This window comes from Carcharodon carcharias, chromosome 7, assembly GCF_017639515.1.
Source record: "Carcharodon carcharias isolate sCarCar2 chromosome 7, sCarCar2.pri, whole genome shotgun sequence".
Taxonomy (NCBI): Eukaryota; Metazoa; Chordata; class Chondrichthyes; order Lamniformes; family Lamnidae; genus Carcharodon; species Carcharodon carcharias.
The window spans coordinates 6,046,901-6,064,741 of NC_054473.1; the positions used below are offsets into that span (position 1 = coordinate 6,046,901).

The 17,841-nt window shown below is 45.1% G+C and overlaps 1 protein-coding gene across 1 annotated transcript in view; it reads right to left on the minus strand.

The window, feature by feature from the left end:
* The window catches only part of uroc1 (urocanate hydratase 1), a 226,309-nt gene that overhangs the window by 132,319 nt on the left and 76,149 nt on the right, over nucleotides 1-17,841 (minus strand). The window contains exons 11-14 of the mRNA XM_041191845.1: nucleotides 17,107-17,286; nucleotides 16,366-16,463; nucleotides 9,889-9,961; nucleotides 4,849-4,970 (exon numbers count right to left, since the gene is read on the minus strand). Of these exons, the coding sequence (XP_041047779.1) occupies nucleotides 4,849-4,970; nucleotides 9,889-9,961; nucleotides 16,366-16,463; nucleotides 17,107-17,286 (473 nt within the window). The remainder of the gene's footprint in view (nucleotides 1-4,848; nucleotides 4,971-9,888; nucleotides 9,962-16,365; nucleotides 16,464-17,106; nucleotides 17,287-17,841) is intronic.

Consider the following 17,841-nt stretch of genomic DNA (forward strand, 5'->3'; position numbering starts at 1 on the left):
GACAGGGATGAGGAGAAATATTTTCTCTCAGAGGGTCGTGATTCTTTGGAATTCTCTCCCTCGAAAGGCTGTAAAATCAGAGTGTTTGAATATTTTTAAGGCAGAGCTAGATAGATTCTTGATTAACAAGGGGGTGAAAGTTTATCAGGTGTAGGCAGGAATGTGGGGCTGATCAGCCATGATCTTATTGAATCAGTTCAGTGCCAGGACATCACTGCAGGAGTTCCTCAGGGTAGTGTCCTAGGCCCAACCATCTTGAGCTGCTTCATCAATGACCTTCCTTCCAACATGAGGTCAGGGGTGGGGATGTTCGCTGATGATTGCACAATGTTCAGCACCATTCGTGACTCCTCAGATACTGAAGCAGTCCATGTCCAAATGCAGCAAGACCTGGACAATGTCCAGGTTTGGGCTGACAAGTGGCAGGTAACATTTGTGCCACACAAATGCCAGGTAATGACCATCTTCAACAAGAGACAATCTAACCATGGCTCATTGACATTCAATGGTATTACCATCACTGAATCCCCCACTATCAACATCCTGGTGGTTACCATTGACCAGAAACTGAACTGTGGCTACAAGAACAGGTCAAAGGCTAGGAATCCTGCAGTGAGTAACTCACCTCCTGACTCCCCAAACCCTGTCCACCATCTACAAGGCACAAGTCAGGAGTGTGATGGAATACTCCCCACTTGCCTGGATGAGTGCAGCTCCAACAACACTCAAGAAACTTGACACCATCCAGGACAAAGCAGCCCGCTTGATTGGCAAATCATCCACAAACATCACCAACGCACAGTAGCAGCAGTGTGTACCATCTACAAGATGTACTGCAGGAATTCAGCAAGGCTCCTTAGACAGCACCTTCCAAACCCACGACCACTACCACCTAGAAAGACAAGGGCAGCGACACATGGGAACACCACCACCTGGAAGTTCCCCTCCAAGTCACTCACCATCCTCACTTGGAAATATATCGCCGTTCTTTCACTGTCACTGGGTCAAAATCCTGGAACTCCCTTCTAACAGCGCTGTGGATGTACCTACACCACATGGACTGTAGCAGTTCAAGAAGGCAGCTCACTAATTAGGGATGGGTAATAAATGCTGGCCCACATCTCATAAATGAATTAAAAAAACAAACACCATGCTGAACCTGTCCTGCAGGTATTCGATGGGACTTTGAACAATAAATGTTGGCTGACAACCCGAGAATGAATTAAAAACACAACAGCTGATGCTGGTTCACCTAATCACTTCTACCTGATGGATCGCATTTGCCCCACTCCCCTTTTCATCCTTGGCCATTCCCACTGGTCTTGACCCTTCAACTTGACTCTTCAGGCATTTAAAAATAAAAATCGCCTCAATGTGTCTATGGTGCTGATTGTCTTAAGTTGTCTTAAACTGTGGGTAAAATGTACCAACTTTGTCACTTCATCCTTCATTGATGTTAACATCTGGAACTGTTACTCTAAGGTTTCGACTGACTCAAGCCAAAGATATTTCTGACTCCATTATGTATGAGGATTAAATGAGGCTTCATAAAGCAGTGACAAATTGTGTCTCGTTGTGAGCGTGCTATCAGGGGGTAGAGTAGATTAACGAGTATGTTTGAGTTTTAACTTTTCTATTTTACTTGACAGGAAATGAGAGAGAGGAATGTAGATTGAAAGCAAAGCCGGAATGTGATTAGAAGCAATTGGCGTTCAAATGTAACCTTTTCAGCTTTTAAATCCAACCTCTTGACATTTGAATAAGTTTTACAAGCATGAGGCATGTGGAAATGTATTAACTCTGCCAATAAAAGAGACCAACATTTTCTTAAAATTACAAAGATGCTGTAAATCTTGCAAGGAGGTTTCAGCCGAATTAATTGCCCGATTCCTTTATTCACTCCAGCGGGCTTCTCCTTTCTCTTGTCGTGGAGCTCATGAACTCTGAAAAATGTGGCAGCATTGAATCTGTCTCTTGAATGGGGATCAGGTTTTCACGGAATTGAAGAATCATGCAGCACTAAAGGAGGCCATTCGGCCCATTGTGTCTGTGCTGCCTCTTTGAAGTGAGCTGTAGAATTTGTTCGTCACATTTTTTCCATCAAGGGGTCATTATTCAGGAAACACCAGTTGTTTCTTTTCCTCCTCTAGTATCAAGACTGATAAGAGCAACTGTAGTATCCTTAAAACCCCAAAAAGAGGTAACTCTGCTCAAAACAGGAAGGAGGTGCCATCATTGAGCATTTGTAAGCTTTTCAGTGACTCTGTAGGACTGGTTTCACTGTCGTTGGGTGTGTTGTCAACTATATTTGGACACATTCCTGGAGATTTCATCACATGATCGCCCAAACCCAACTACCCCTCCTCCATGCTCTTGCCATTGGTCCCCCAACAAGGTAGATGGTCTTCCCTTGACCAATTGGAAAGTGAACAGATAGTTTGTTGACTGATTTTTATCCCAGGTTTTTGCTTGCAGCAGTGCCCTGGGTGTTTAATCCCCAATTCCTGGAGACTGCAGGCTTCTTCTGGATGGCTGACATCTCAAGTTCCTGGGCACGAGCTCACTGGAACTCATCCATATCCAGGTCATTTATTGAGGTCAGATTCATAGAGTCATAGAATAATAGAGTTATACAGTACAGGAACAGGCCCTTCAGCCCATCATGTCCGTGCTGGCCATCAAGCACCTATCTATTCTAATCTCACTTTCCAGCTCTTGGCCCGTAGCCCTGTATGCTATGGCATTTCAAATGTTCATCTCAACACTTTTTAAATGTTGTGAGGGTTTCTGCCTCTACCACCCCCTCAGGCAGTGAGTTCCAGATTCCAACCAGCCTCTGGGTGAAAAAAAATTTCCTCAAATCCCCTCTAAACCTCCTGTCTCTTACCTTAAATCTATGCCCCCTGGTTATTGACACCTCCGCTAAGGGGAAAGGTTTCTTCCTATCTATGTCCCTCATAATTTTGTATACCTCTATCAGGTCCCCCCTCAGCCTTCTCTGCTCTAAGGAAAACAACCCCAGCCTATCCAGTCTCTCTTCATAGCTGAAACGCTCCAGCCCAGGCAACAACCTGGTGAATCTCCTCTGCACCTCTCCAGTGCAACCACATTGACCAGAACTGCACACAGTACTCCAGCTGTGGCCTAACTAGTGTTATATACAGCTCCAACATAATCTCCCTGCTCTTATATTCTATGCCTCGGTTAATAAAGGCAAGTAACCCATACACCTTCTTAACCACTTTATCTACCTGTGCTGCTGCCTTCAGGGCTCTATGGACATGTACACCAAGGTCCCTCAGATCCTCTGTACTTCCTAATGTCCTACAGTTCAATGTGTATTCCCTTGCTGTGTTAGTCCTCCCAAAATGCATCACCTCACACTTTGCAGGATTAAATTCCATTTGCCACTGCTCTGCCCATCTTACCAGCCCATCTATAACATCCTGTAATCTAAGGCTTTCCTCCTCACTATTTACAACACTACCAATTTTCATCTCATCTGCGAACTTACTGATCATACCTCCCATATTCACATCTAAATCATTAATGTACACTACAAACATTCAGGGACCCAGCACCGATCCCTGTGGTACACCACTCGTCACAGGCTTCCAGTCATACAAACAACCTCCGGCCGTCACCCTCTGCCTCCTGCCACTAAGCCAATTTTGGATCCAATTCGCCAAATTGCTCTGGATCCCATGGGTTCTCACCTTCTTGACCATTCTCCTATGCGGGACCTTGTCAAAAGCATTACTGAAGTCCATGTAAACTACATCAACTGCACTACCCCCATCTACTGGGTCCAGATCCAGCTCCCAGCAGAGTCATCACTGAAAGACCACCCTCCTTACCAACCTGAGAGGTCAACAAGATGAGAAAGAATGGTCATATCATCAGCTCCGTCTGGTTACTGCCCAAATCCAACGGGTGGAAAGACTTTGGAACACCTCGATACTGTGGAGGGGGCTTTGGGCATGATCGTTCCCTCCAACCACCGAAAGAAGGGGAGCATGTGTATTTTTCAAGAACCTTGTCTTTGCAGCTAATGACATACTTTCATAGTCACTGTTGTAATCAAGGAAATATAGCTGCCAATTTTACATAGCAAGCTCCCACAAACGGTAATATGATAATGATCAGATAGTCCATTTTTGTTATATTGATTGAGGAATATCTATTGACCAGGGTATTAGGGAGAACTCCCTTGTTCTTCATCAAAATAATGCCATGGGATCTTCTACATGCGCCTGAGAGAGCAGACAGAGGGCTCAGCTTAATGTCTCATCTGAAAGATAGCACCTCCAACAGTGCAGCGCACCCTCAGTCGTGCACTGGACTGCCAGCTTTGATTTTGGGACCTGAACTCACCACCGTGTGACTCAGAAGTGAGAGTGCTACCCACACTATTGAAATGAGGTCACCTTCATTTCGTAGGCAAACGCTGCAGTCAATTTGTACACAGCAGGATCCCACAAACAGCAATGAGATGAGTAGCCAGATAAGGATGAGATGTAATGGTGAAGGGAAAGAGGTACATTACAGGGACTGAAGGGATAAGGATATGGTGAGCCAGCTGAGCTCGTGTGACACCCTCACTCTGTCCATTAGGGCTCCCTTGAGGCAGCAGTCAGGGAGGATTGGTGGAGTTGAAACCAGAGGCAGCCATGGAGGTAAAGTCAAGGATGACTTTGGTTTTGCTGAAATTAAACTGCAGGAAAATTCTGGGGCTATGGAGATCCCAGTGATGAACTGATAGTCAAGGGAAACAGAAAGAGAGGAGGAGTCAAAAGAAGCCAAAAGCCATGGAAACTGTGAGTTAGAAACAAATGAGTTTTCCTTTACCTTTCTCTTTTGTAATATCCTCCAGCACCGAGGTAGCAATGGCATCTGTCTCGGCGAGGTCAGCAGGATCAGCTGAGGTGCAAACCCAACGAAATGGCCCGAACCCCAGAGAGAAAATATCACTGCAGAGAAGAAAGAGAAAGAGAGCAATGGTTACACCATCAGTCTCTGCGAGGATACTGGAGGGTTCTCGAGTTGGCATCAACTGTAGGATGCCCAGCGGGAACATATAGGAACAGGAGGAGGCCATTCAGTTCCTTGAGTCTGTACCTCCATTCGATTCGATCATGGCTGATCTGTAACTCAGTTCCAGTTATCCATCTTTGTTCCAGATCCTTTGGTATCCTTACCCAACAAAAAGCCATCAACCTTGGCCTTGCAATCTCTATTGACCACCAACATGCACAGCTTTTTGGGGGAGATTTTTACTCCCCTTTGTGTGAAGAAGTGCTTCCTGACATCACCCCTGACAGGCCTGGCTTGAATTTTAGGGCTCCCCCCGCACCTTTTTCTTGATTCTCCCACCAGAGGGAATAGTTTTTCTCAATCTACTCATTACTCAAGGAGATACAAACCTAGCCTATGCAACCTGCTCTGATAATGTAACCCTTTTATCTCTGGTATCATTTTGATATATGTCTGATATATTCTGGTAACACCTGTGCAATAGCTTAGTATAAATACAAGGTTTTCCTTTCTGAGATGGTTGTGTTGGGAAACAGAAATTCCAAACTAGTGCAGCCATCATGGTCTTAATTCCATTGTTCACCCTGGCTTATCTAACATCTGGACAACTCTCAATGTGGCACCATCTTTGCAGTGTGGCACAGTTGGAAAACTGGTTTGCCTTGTTGTCATGTCAATACAGAAAGCCAGAAATAAGAGGTCAAAAAAAAAAGGTTGCTAAAGATGAAGGCTTATTGGCAGGGTTCATTGACCTCTGGGTTTGAATCCCATTCCAGACAGTCCTGGTGAGTGGTAACTGGAACCCTGTCTCGGAACATTGGGATACATGTGTGTGATGTGGTTGCCTCACCCGTCATCATAGAAACATAGAAACTAGGAGCAGGAGTAGGCCATTTGGCCCTTCAAGCCTGCTCCACCATTCATTCTGATCATGGTTGATCATCCAACTCAATAGCCTGCTCTCGCTTTCTCCCCAGACCCTTTGATCCCTTTTGGCCCAAGAGCTATATCTAACTCCTTCTTGGTCTCAACTACTTTCTGTGGTAGCGAATTCCACAGGCTCACCACTCTCTGGGTGAAGAAATTTCTCCTCATCTCAGTCCTAGATGGTCTACCCCATATCCTCAGACTGTGACCCCTGGTTCTGAACTCCCCCACCATCAGGAACATCCTTCCTGCATCTACCTTGTCTAGTCCTGTTAGAATTTTATAGGTTTATATGAGATCCCCCCTCATTCTTCTGAACTCCAGTGAATATAATCCTAATTGACTCGATCTCTCCTCATATGTCAGTCCCGCCATCCCAGGAATCAGTCTGGTAAACCTTCACTGCACTCCCTCTATAGCAAGAACATCCTTCCTCAGATAAGGAGACCAAAACTGCACACAATATTCCAGGTGTAGTCTCACCAAGGCCCTGTACAATTGCAGCAAGACATCCCTGCTCCTGTACTTGAATCCTCTGGCTATGAAGGCCAATGTACCATTTGCCTTCTTTACCGCCTGCTGCACCTGCATGCTTACCTTCAGCGACTGGTTTACAAGGACACCCAAGTCTCGTTGCACATTCCCCTCTCTCAATTTATAGCCATTCAGATAATAATCTGCCTTCCTGTTTTTGCTACCAAAATGGATAAGCTTACATTTATCCACATTATACTGCATCTGCCATGTATTTGTCCTCTCACTCAGCTTGTCCAAATCACACTGAAGCATCTCTGCATCCTCCTCACAGCTCACCCTCCCACCCAGTTTTGTATCATTGCAAATTTGGAGATATTACATTTAATTCCCTCATCTAAATCATTAATATATATTGTGAATAACTGGGGTTCCAGCACCGATCCCTGCGGTACCCTAATAGTCACTGCCTGCCATTCAGAAAAAGACCCGTTTATTCCTACTCTTTGTTTCCTGTCTGCCAACCAGTTTTCTATCCATCTCAGTACACTATCCCAAATCTCATGCGCTTTAATTTTACACGCCAATCTCTTATGTGGGACTTAAGTCGAAAGCCTTCTGAGAGTCCAAATTAACCACATCCACTGGCTCCCCCTCATCAGCTCTACTAGTTACATCCTCGAAAAATTCCAGTAGATTTGTCTAGGGTTCGGGAGACTATAAAAACCGTCCTTCTCACTGTCTCTTATTTGTTGGTATACAGATGACTGCAGCCATGGAAGGAGTGTTCACATGGTGGCCTGTCAGACTGTTGATCAGCCTGCGAATCCTTCCACTACTCTGCACAGTTCTCTGCAGGAAGAGTGTGAAGATTTCAAAACAATAATAACCCCACCCTGTCCGATTGCCAATGGCATGCCCCTCTGTCACTTCAAACCATTCTCCAAGGGAAGAAAGCAAATATAAAAAAAGAACAAAACAAAAATAGCTGGAAAAACTCAGCAGGTCTGACACCATCTGTGGAGAGGAACATGGTTAATGTTTCGAGTCCGTATGACTCTTCGTCAGAACTAAGGAAATAGAGAAATGAGGTGAAATATAAGCTGGTGTAAGGAGGGGTGGGACAAGTAGAGCCAGTGATAGGTAGAGATAACCAAAAGATGTCACAGACAAAAGGACAAAGAGGTGTTGAAGGTGTTGAAGCAAGGAATGTGCTAATTAAGGGTAGAAAGCAGGACAAGCAAGGTACAGATAGCCCTAGTGGGGGTGGGGTGGGGGGCTGGTGGTGGCGGTGTTGAAATAGGCTAAAAGGTAGAGATAAAACAATGGTTTATCTCTACCTTTTAGCCTATTTCAATCCCTTCACCCCACCTCACCCCCACTAGGGCTATCTGTCCCTTGCTCGTCCTGTTTTCTATCCTTAATGTCCCCATTATAACATTTCTTAGATAATATCACCACCTCTTTGTCCTTTTGTCTATGACATTTTTTTGGTTATCTCCACCTATCACTGGCCCTCTATCCAGCTCTATCTGTCCCAACCCCCCTTAAACCAGCTTATATTTCACCTCATTTCTCTATTTCCTTAGTTCTGTTGAAGAGTCATACGGACTCGAAACGTTAACTGTGTTCCTCTGCACAGATGCTGTCAGACCTGCTGAGTTTTTCCAGCTATTTTTGTTTTTGTTCTAGATTTCCAGCATCCGCAATATTTTGCTTTTATATAAAAAAAGAACAACAAGCTTTCATAGAATCATAGAACGATGCGGTATATAACAGGCTATTTGGCCCCTCAAGAATGTTCCTGCTCTTTGAAAGAGCTGTCCAATTTGTTGCGATCCTCCTGCTCTTTCCCCTTGGTCATGTAATTCATCCCCATTAAGTATTTATCCAATTCCCTTTTGAAAGTTCCTATTGGATCTGCTTCCACCACCCTTTCAGGCAGCACCTTCCAGATCACAACAACTCGCTGTGTGTTTCCTTATGTTGACTCTGGTTCTTTTACCAATCACCTTAAAAATCTGTGTCCCTCTGGTTACTGATCCTCCTGCCACTGGCAACAGCGTTTTTTTTTAAATGAAAGTAAAGAATTACAGATGGATTCTCAGACAAACTGTGAAAAATTGTGTGTCTTTCCAAGAGGATGTATGTTTTGACATTGTTAAAAAAATGCTTGTTTTGGGCAGAAGCCATCTGACTGAGAATCAAAACAAGCCACCATTCACTGATGCCGATAACATGCTGATGTTCACATGCCTATTAATAGGACACAAAATCATCCAAATGGAACTTAAGAAATTTAAGAATGAGACTAAACAACTTCACCCAACAAAGTTCAGCCTTCTCAATCTGAACTCTTCCATTCCCTGCAGCGTTGTGAATACCCGATGGAAGAAGTGAGTACCGCTGGGGCCACAGCGAGTCCCCCCCGCCCCGAGTCTAAATGCTGGAGTCCCAGGACCAGGCAAGTGCACGGGTCTCCCAATGAGGATAGGAGGGGAGGTCCAGGGGTGGGGAGAGGGGCTGGATGCAGTGATGGGAAGGCTGAGGAAGAGAGATCACCTGGTTGAGGGGGTGGGGGGGAGGGGTACATGTTAGGGGTTCGGGCCTATTTGTGGAATAGGGCCAGTGAAGGAGGTGCCCTCCCCTTCCCACCCACAGCCAGAGCAGGCTTCCTGGCAGGCTTTCCTACCTCCACCCATCCTGTCCCTCACCTCCTCTTGCCGGCCTCAAAATTGAGGCCAGGTGGGAAGCCACCCCCTAAGTGGCTAATGGTCGGTCACTGAAAGGCCTCAGTTGGGATGAGGGCAGGCCGGCTGCTTTAGACCTCGCCCGGCCCACGTAAAACAACCGACAGGCCAGGGGTGGGAAGGAAGGGGGTGGGGAGACTGCTAGGGGAATTTTATGGGCTCCCCTGTCTGCAAACCCATCAGTGGCGACTCATAAAATTATGCCACCGATGTGATCTCACAAAACCACAAGGTTGTATCAGAATCACTACCAGTGGTTCAAGAGAAAGGTTTGGTTCAATATTTTTGCAGAGCATCAGGGAATGAGCATTGTACCCTGCCTTGACAGCAATGCCCACATCTCGAGAATGAATTATTAAAAATCAGGAAAGCAAAACCTCCCAGTTGGACTGGGAGCACACAGTAATAAAACTCGACCTTCAGCCCTGGCTCAGCGTGTAGTACTCTGGTTCCTGAGCTAGAAAGTTGTGGGTTCATCCCAGGGACATGAGTTCAAAACAACCAATGTCACTTAACAGGTTATCTGTCATTATCAGATTTCTGTTTGTGGGATCTTGCTGTGTGAAAATTGGCTGCCACGTTACTTACATTGCAACAGTGACTATAATTCAAAAAGTACTTCATTGGTTGTAAAGTATTTGGAATGTCCTGAGACAGGCAAGGTGCTATAGAAATTCAATGATCGCTCTTTCTCCCTACTCACCCCATAATATGTTGGACGTATGAGGGGAACTTGAATTCCAGCTTCCCACCTCCAGCCTTCTCCACATTAGCACCTTAAAGAAATTTAAGAGAAAAACACTGAGTTTTACATTTAAAGATTATCTGGGGGAGATGTTTCAGTGCTGGGATATCAAAAATATTCCAATTCAGATACCCAAAGTCAGAGTCAAACACTCACAGGGCAGGTACAGCAAGGGGTTATATACAGAGTAAATCTCCCTCTACACTGTCCCCATCAAACACTCCCAGGACAGCTACAGCACAGGGTTAGATACAGAGTAAAGCTCCCTCTACACTGGCAGAGAATTTGGTGACTGGATAGTTTCTGTGGAATTGTACAGAGCCAGCAAGCTGAGAGGAGCATAAATGAAAATTAGAGGAGGAACTGTTTGATAAAGCAGCCTTAACTTGTCTGGTCTGACACGCACACATGTATTACATTTCCTACAAGACACAACAGAATTGCATCCATTTAAGTCAAGGCAGCGCAGTGTGTACCATTTTCAAATTGGTGATAGATCACATTCCCCTAGTTGGCTGTAAGCTTTGGAGAAGTCAGTAGAGTAGGACTGGATCACTCATCTCTTCTCAGAACAGGGTGCCTTATAGGAACATAGGAATATAGGAGCAGGAGCAGGCCATTCAGCCCTTCAAGCCTGCTCTGCCATTCAAACAGATATTGGTTGATCATCTACCTCTACCCCATTTTTCCCGACTATCCCGATGTCCCTGGATGTCATTAGTATTTTTCTGAACTTACTCAATGACTGAATCTCCACAGCCCTCTGGGGTAGAGAATTCCAAAGATTCACCACCCTCTGAGTGAAGAAATTCCTTCTTATCTCAGACTTAATTGGCCTGCCCTGTATCCTGAGACTGTGCCCCCTGGCTCTAGACTCATCAGCCAGGGGAAACATCCTATCCACACCTAGTCTGTCACACCCTGCAAGAATTTTGTAAGTGTCAATGACGTCACTCTTCATTCTTTGAAACTCTGGAGAATACAGGCTCAGTCTCCTCAATCCCTCCCCATAAGGCAATCCTGCCATCCCAGGGATCAGTTTGGTAAACCTCTGTTGCACTTCCTCTCTGGCATAAAATCCTTCCTTAGATAAGAGGTCCAAAACTGTCTAGGTACGGTCTCACCAAGGTTCTACACAATTGCAGCAAGACATCTTTACTCCTGTACTCAAATCCACTCGTGATGAAGGCCAAAATACCACTGGCCCTTCTAGCTTCCTGCACCTGAATGCTAACATTTACTGACCAATGAACAAGGACACCCAGGACCCTTCGGACATCAACACTTCCCAACATCTCACCATTTAAGAAATATTCTGCCTTTCTATTTTTCTATTAAAGTGAATAACTTCACGTTGATTCCCATTATATTCACATCGCCTGTCCAAATTCTCTTGAAGCCCCCTTGAATCCACCTCACAACTTTTGTATAATCAGCAAATTTGGAAATATTACATTTGGTCCCCTCATCCAAATCATTTCCATAAATTGTGAACAGCTGTCGTCCCAGCACTGACCCTTACAGTATCCCACTAGTCACAACCTGCTATCCTGAGAATGATCCATTTATTCCTATCCTGTTTTTCGTCTGTTAACCAGTTCTCAATCCATGCCAGTGTATTACCCCCAATCTCATGTACTCTAATTTGGTTTCCTAACCTCTTGTGTGAGACCTTATCAAAAGCCTTTTGAAAGTCAAAATACACCACATCCACTGGTTCTCCTTTCGCTATGCTGCAGGTTACATCCTCAAAAAACTCCAAAAGGCATGTCAAACATGATTTCCCTTTCATAAATCCATGGTGACTCTATCAAATCATATCATTATTTTCTAAGTGTCTAGTTATCACATCCTTTATATTAGTTTCTAACATTTTCCCTAGTACTGACATCAAACTAACGGCTCTGTCATTTCCCGTTCTCCCTCTTCCTCCTTTCTTAAATAATGAAGCTACATTTGCTACTTCCCAGTCTGCAGGAACTTTCCAGAATCTATAGCATTTTGAAAGATAACCACCATTGCATCCACCACCTCTACAGTCTCCTCCTTCAGCAATGTGGGATGAAGGTCATCAGGCCCAGGGGATTTATCAACTTTCAATCCAATTAATTTTTGAGAGCTACCTCTTTATTAATACTAATTTCTTTTAGTTGCTCATTTTCACAAGCCCCTTGGTTTCCCCAGTGTTTCTGGGAGATTTTCTGTATCTACCTCCGTAAAGACAGACACAAAGTAATTATTTAGTTTCTCTGCCTTTTCCCTTTTCTCCATTATAAATTCTCCTGTCCCCAGCTGTGATGGACCCACATTTGCCTTGCTAATCGTTTCCTTTTCACATACCTACAGAAGCTTTTACAGTCCACCTTTATGTTCCTCACTAGTTTGCATTCATATTCTCTTTTCCCTTTCTTTATCAGTTTTTTGGTCCTCCTTTGCTGGATTCCAAATTTCTCCCAATCCCCACATTTACCAATTTTTCTGATAACCTTAGAAGCCATTTCATTTGATCTGATGCAACCTTTAACTTCTTTCATCAGCCTGTTCTGTTTTTGTGGCTTAGAGAAATGTATATTTGTTGTAGACTATGGGCAAGTTTTATCCGGTCGGCGAGTGCAGGGCGGGGCTCGCCGACACATAAAATGATGCAGGGATATGTCGGACGTGCTTCCTGATGTCATTTAGATTTTCAGTTCAGCAGGCCCTGAGCTGTCAATGACCTCTTAAGGCCAATAAAAAACCAATTAACATGATTGATGTACCTGCCCGTCCAACCTTAAGGTTAGTGGGCAGGCCAGGTGCCAAGGCAACCTTTGGAAAAAGAAACATGAAACCTCCACGGGTGAGATGTAGTTTCATGAAGGTGTTTAAATTTTTAATAAATGTTTAAATAAAAGTTATGGCCATGTCCCAACTCACGTGACATGGGACAAGGCAGGGAAATTTTTTAATCACCTTTATTGAAAGTTTTAAATCGGAGCCGATCTCCCTGAGACGGCACTTAGCCTCAGGGAGATCTGCGAGCTCTTTCGCGCGCACGTGTGGAAGAGCGCACTCCCAGCTGAGGGAACACCCCCCTCCCCCCCCCCCGCACCAGGAGCACACAGCGTTTCCTGGCAGACGTCACGCTGGGTGGGCCTTAATCGGCCCGCACACGTAAAATGGCGATGCTCCTCTGGCCGGGGGCGCCGCTCGGAAATCCGTTCGCCCGCGCCCCCTCCCGCACTTCACCTCCCAATGGGGGCAAAATGTTGCCCTGTGTAATATTTCTACCATCAAATCATTTAATGCATTTTCCCAACTTGCCATGGTCAACTTGTCCCTCAGACCTTCCTAGTTTCCTTTGTTCAGATTTGGGCCCCTAGTTTCAGAATGAAAGATATCACTTTCAAACTTAATGTAAAAGTGGTCACAATTTCCTCAAAGCTCCTTTACAGCAAAGTTATTAATTAGCCCTTTCTCATCATCTAAAATGGCCCAATGCCCCGTTGGGTCTTCAATATACTGCTCCAGAAACTCATCTTGTACATACTCCAGGAGTTCATTGTCCTCAGTGTTAGTGCTAATTCGGTTTGCTCAGTCCATGCATAAATTAAAGTCGCCCATTATTACTGTATTACCCACGTTAAATGCATCGCTAAATTCCTGATTTGCACTATGCCCAAACTACAGTTTGGTGGCCTATAAATAACTCCCACCAACGTTTGCTGCCTTTTGCTGTTTCTTAGCTCTACCCTAAACTGATTCTACTTCTCCATCTAAGATCCTCTCTCACTAATGTACCGATCTCGTCCCTCGTTACTGGCGCTACCCTACCTCCTTTTCCTTTTTGCTTATCCTTCTTAAATGACGAATATCCTTGAATAGTAAATTCCCAGTCTCGGTCGCTCTCTAACTGCTCTCCGTAATGGCAATTAATTCAAATCCATTTACTTTTACTTGTGCCTTCAAAATCATCTACCTTATTGTAAATGCTGCGTGCATTCAGACAGAGTGCCCTTAACTTTGTCTTTTTAACATTATTCCGCATTCCAATCCTATTTGATGCCTGCCTTCACTTTATCTGTCTTCTAAACTTGCTTACTACTTTTCCAAATCCTGCTATCAGTTTTGCTTCCATCCAATCTGAGCTCCCTCTCAGGTTCCCATCCCCCTGCCAATCTACTTTAAACACTCCCAGACAGCATTATCGAACATCCCTGGGAGGATGTTAGTCCCGGTCCTGCTAAGATGCAACCCGTCCATCTTGTACAGGTCTCACCTGCCCCAGAAACAGTCCCAATGCCTCAGAAATTTGATGCCCAGCCTCCTACACCTGTTCTCCAGCCATGCGTTCAATCGCTCAATCCTCCTATTCCTATGCTCACTAGAACCGTGAGTAATCCTGAGATTACTGCTTTTGAGGTCCTGCTTTTTAATTTCTTTCCTAACTCCCTAAAATATTCTTTCAGAACCTCATCCCTCTGTTTGGTACCAGTATGGACCACGACTTCTGGCTGTTCACCTTCCCCCAGAAGAATGTCCTGCAGCCACTCAGTGACATCCTTGGCCCTGGCACCAGTGAGGCAACATACCATCCTGGAGTTATGTCTGCAGACACAGAAATGTCTTTTTTTCCCTTACTAATGAATTCCCTGCCACTTTTGCTCTTCCACCCTTCTTTCTCCCATCCTGTGCAGTTGAGCTACCTGTGGCGCCACATTCTTGGCTCCTGCTACAGTCCTCTGAGGAACTATTGCCCTCCGGGTATCCAAAATGGAAAACCGGTTAGCAAATGAGATTGACTCGGGGACTCCTGCACTACCTGCCTGGTTCTCTTAGACTGTCTGGCAGTCACCCATCCCCTCTCTGCCTGCATGCTCCTAACATGCGGTGTGACCACCTCCCTAAATGTGCTATCCACATAGTTCTCAGCCTTGCGATTGCACCACAGTGACTCCAGCCGCTGTTCGAGTTCCAAAACCCAGAGCTCAAACTTCTGAAGCTGGCAACCCTTCCCGCAGCTGTGTTTGTCCAGGACATGTGGTGCATCCATTACTTCCCACATACCACAGGATGCACATGCCACTCAGCCGAGCTGTCCTGCGATACCTTAATTTTTATAAACTATTTATTATAAGTAGAATAACTTACTGGTTACTTAAAATCAGCGTCTTCCCCTGTACTAAGGTTGGAATGAAACACTGGAGGCTGAAAAAGGTGCTGCTGACTGACTACAGGTCCTCTTTTCAGTATTCCTGTACCCATCACCTCTTACACTAAACTCTGAGAGCTGTCTGCAGCAGGTGGTTTTGTTTGATTAACAGTACAGATCTAATCTTTCCCTGTTGAGGGCAGATGTGTAGCTAGGACAAGAGTAATTTTTTAAAATCTTGCATTTATATAGCACCTTTCGCAACATCAAGATGTTCTAAAGTGCCAGTGGAGTCTTTCTTTTTGAACTATGGTCACTGATGTAATGTAGACAGCTGGGATGACGGTAACAGAGGGAGTATGTGGGTGAGAAAAGTAACCCCAGCATAATCTGTCACCATCTGTCAAGGCAGTGGAAACAGAGAACAGCAACTAAAGTTAATGAAAAAAGAATCTAAAACAGACTCAGAAAGAATTTTTTTAAATCAAAGAGTGATAAATGCTTGGAAAAACCTGTCAGGCACAGGCAGACAGACAATCAATAATGGGCCTTATGCTATTTCTGGATTCTGGGCCGGCAGAGGTATGGTTTGGAAAGACTGAGCTCTTGAAATGCTCAGATGAGCACTTGAAACGCCACAGCATACAGGGCCAAGGGCCAAGTTCTGGAAAATGGGATTAGAATAGATAGGTGCTTGATGGCCAGCACGGACACGATGGGCCGAAGGGCCTGTTCTGTGCTGTATAACTCTATGACTAAAAAACCCCTTGGTCTTTTCTCATCCTCAATTCTTATCTGTGTTCTTGACTGGTACAGGGATAAAAATCGAGTATTTGTTAAAGCAATTATAAAGAGAGTTATAAATCACCCTCGACACTGGATATGAGTTTCCCAAAGGGTTCTAATGAAAGGTCACAGGCCTGAAGCATTAACGCTGTTTCTCTCCACAGATGCTGCCAAACCTGTTGAGTATTTACAATATTTTCTGTTTTTATCCCAAAGAATGGCACCTATAGTATAAGGATCTGGCACACATAGTGTTAATATGCAACTGATTACAGTACTGGCCACACGGTGATGTAAGAGAGCACATGACACACACCGAGGGTCAGTGCAGTGTTGGACAGAGCTGTGTGTACCAGCAAGCATGGAGCTCCTAACCTGTACGCTTTACTGTATATTTGTAAATAGTTCTAAGAGCCTATAAAGACTTCCAGTTAACCTACGTATGACTATGAAGGCTTCTTCAGACCTACGAATGGTAACCAACACCCTACAACAGGTCCTGCATTCACGTCACTTACCTGCTCTTTTAGCTTCAAGTAGGAAAGCATTCCCATAATCCCAGAAAAACATTCCCTTCTCCGATAGCTTGTTGATGGCCTTCACTTGTCGCTTTAAGCTAAAGAATAGGAACGTGTTAAAAAATAAATCCCATACGTCAAAGTCCACCGTCTCTCAACGCCCACACGCCTAGAGTCAACTTCATCTACAGCAAAGGAATCAAGAACTGGAAAAAAGGCCATTCAGCCCATCAAACTACTGCCAACCACATCCCCATGTACACTCTCCCCCATCACTGACTCTACCCACCCATTCACTCCCCTCCCACATCCCCATGTACACTCTCCCCCATCACTGACTCTACCCACCCATTCACTCCCCTCCCACATCCCCATGTACACTCTCCCCCATCACTGACTCTACCCACTCATTCAGTCCCCTCCCACATCCCCATGTACACTCTCCCCTATCACTGACTCTACCCACCCATTCAGTCCCCTCCCACATCCCCATGTACACTCTCCGCCATCACTGACTCTACCCACCCATTCACTCCCCTCCCACATCTCCATGTACACTCTCCCCCATCACTGACTCTACCCACCCATTCACTCTCCTCCCACATCCCCATGTACACTCTCCCCTATCACAGACTCTACCCACCCATTCACTCCCCTCCCACATCCCCATGTACACTCTCCCTTATCTCGACCTATTCCTAGGTGATCAGTTAGATTCTATCACTTTCACACTCTCCTTACCTTTCCTGTACAAGCTTGCGGAAATTTTTTGGGTCAGTGTGCATCATCTGATTGGCTGCCTTGAAGGTAAGCTCCACAGGGTAGTATCCTCCGCTGAATGGGTTATGGCAGGAGGTCTGGTCTGAGCCCAGGTCCGCCAATAGTTCTCCAGTCTGATCATACTCTTGTACCAGCCTCTCCCTGTGGGTAGAATCTGGTTGTATTTTATAGATAGAGATGGCATCTGCTCTTTTTGCATGTCCAAGGTGCCTTAGATCTCTCTTGGTCAGTGGCACTCAGATTTGGGAGAATTCACCTCTTCTCTTTATCCTCATGTTTCCCCCCCCACCTCCCAAAACAACCCCAAACCCCTTTCCTGCCGCCAGCCTCACCCTTTCACCCAGCAGCTCCCCAGCTCACTGATAGCTGGAACTAACCGTCAATGAACACTTGGCTTCATTAGTTTGTTCCAGCCATGTAACCTTTACCAGATTCCCCACTTGTACAGTTATTAAATTCTATTTCATCTAACCACTTTCACAATAGAGTCAAGGACTGGCTTCCTCCATCTGACATTATCTGCTATTCCCTGTATTCACTGTGTAATATTGCTATAGAGATACATTGAAGTTACCAACATTGAGACAAGCCATTCGGCCCATCCAATCTGTGTCAGCCTTTACCCTCCACATGAACAAATAGTCCCAGTCTCATTTACCCTTTTCCCATCTCCCTCCAACCCTTTACCCATCACCC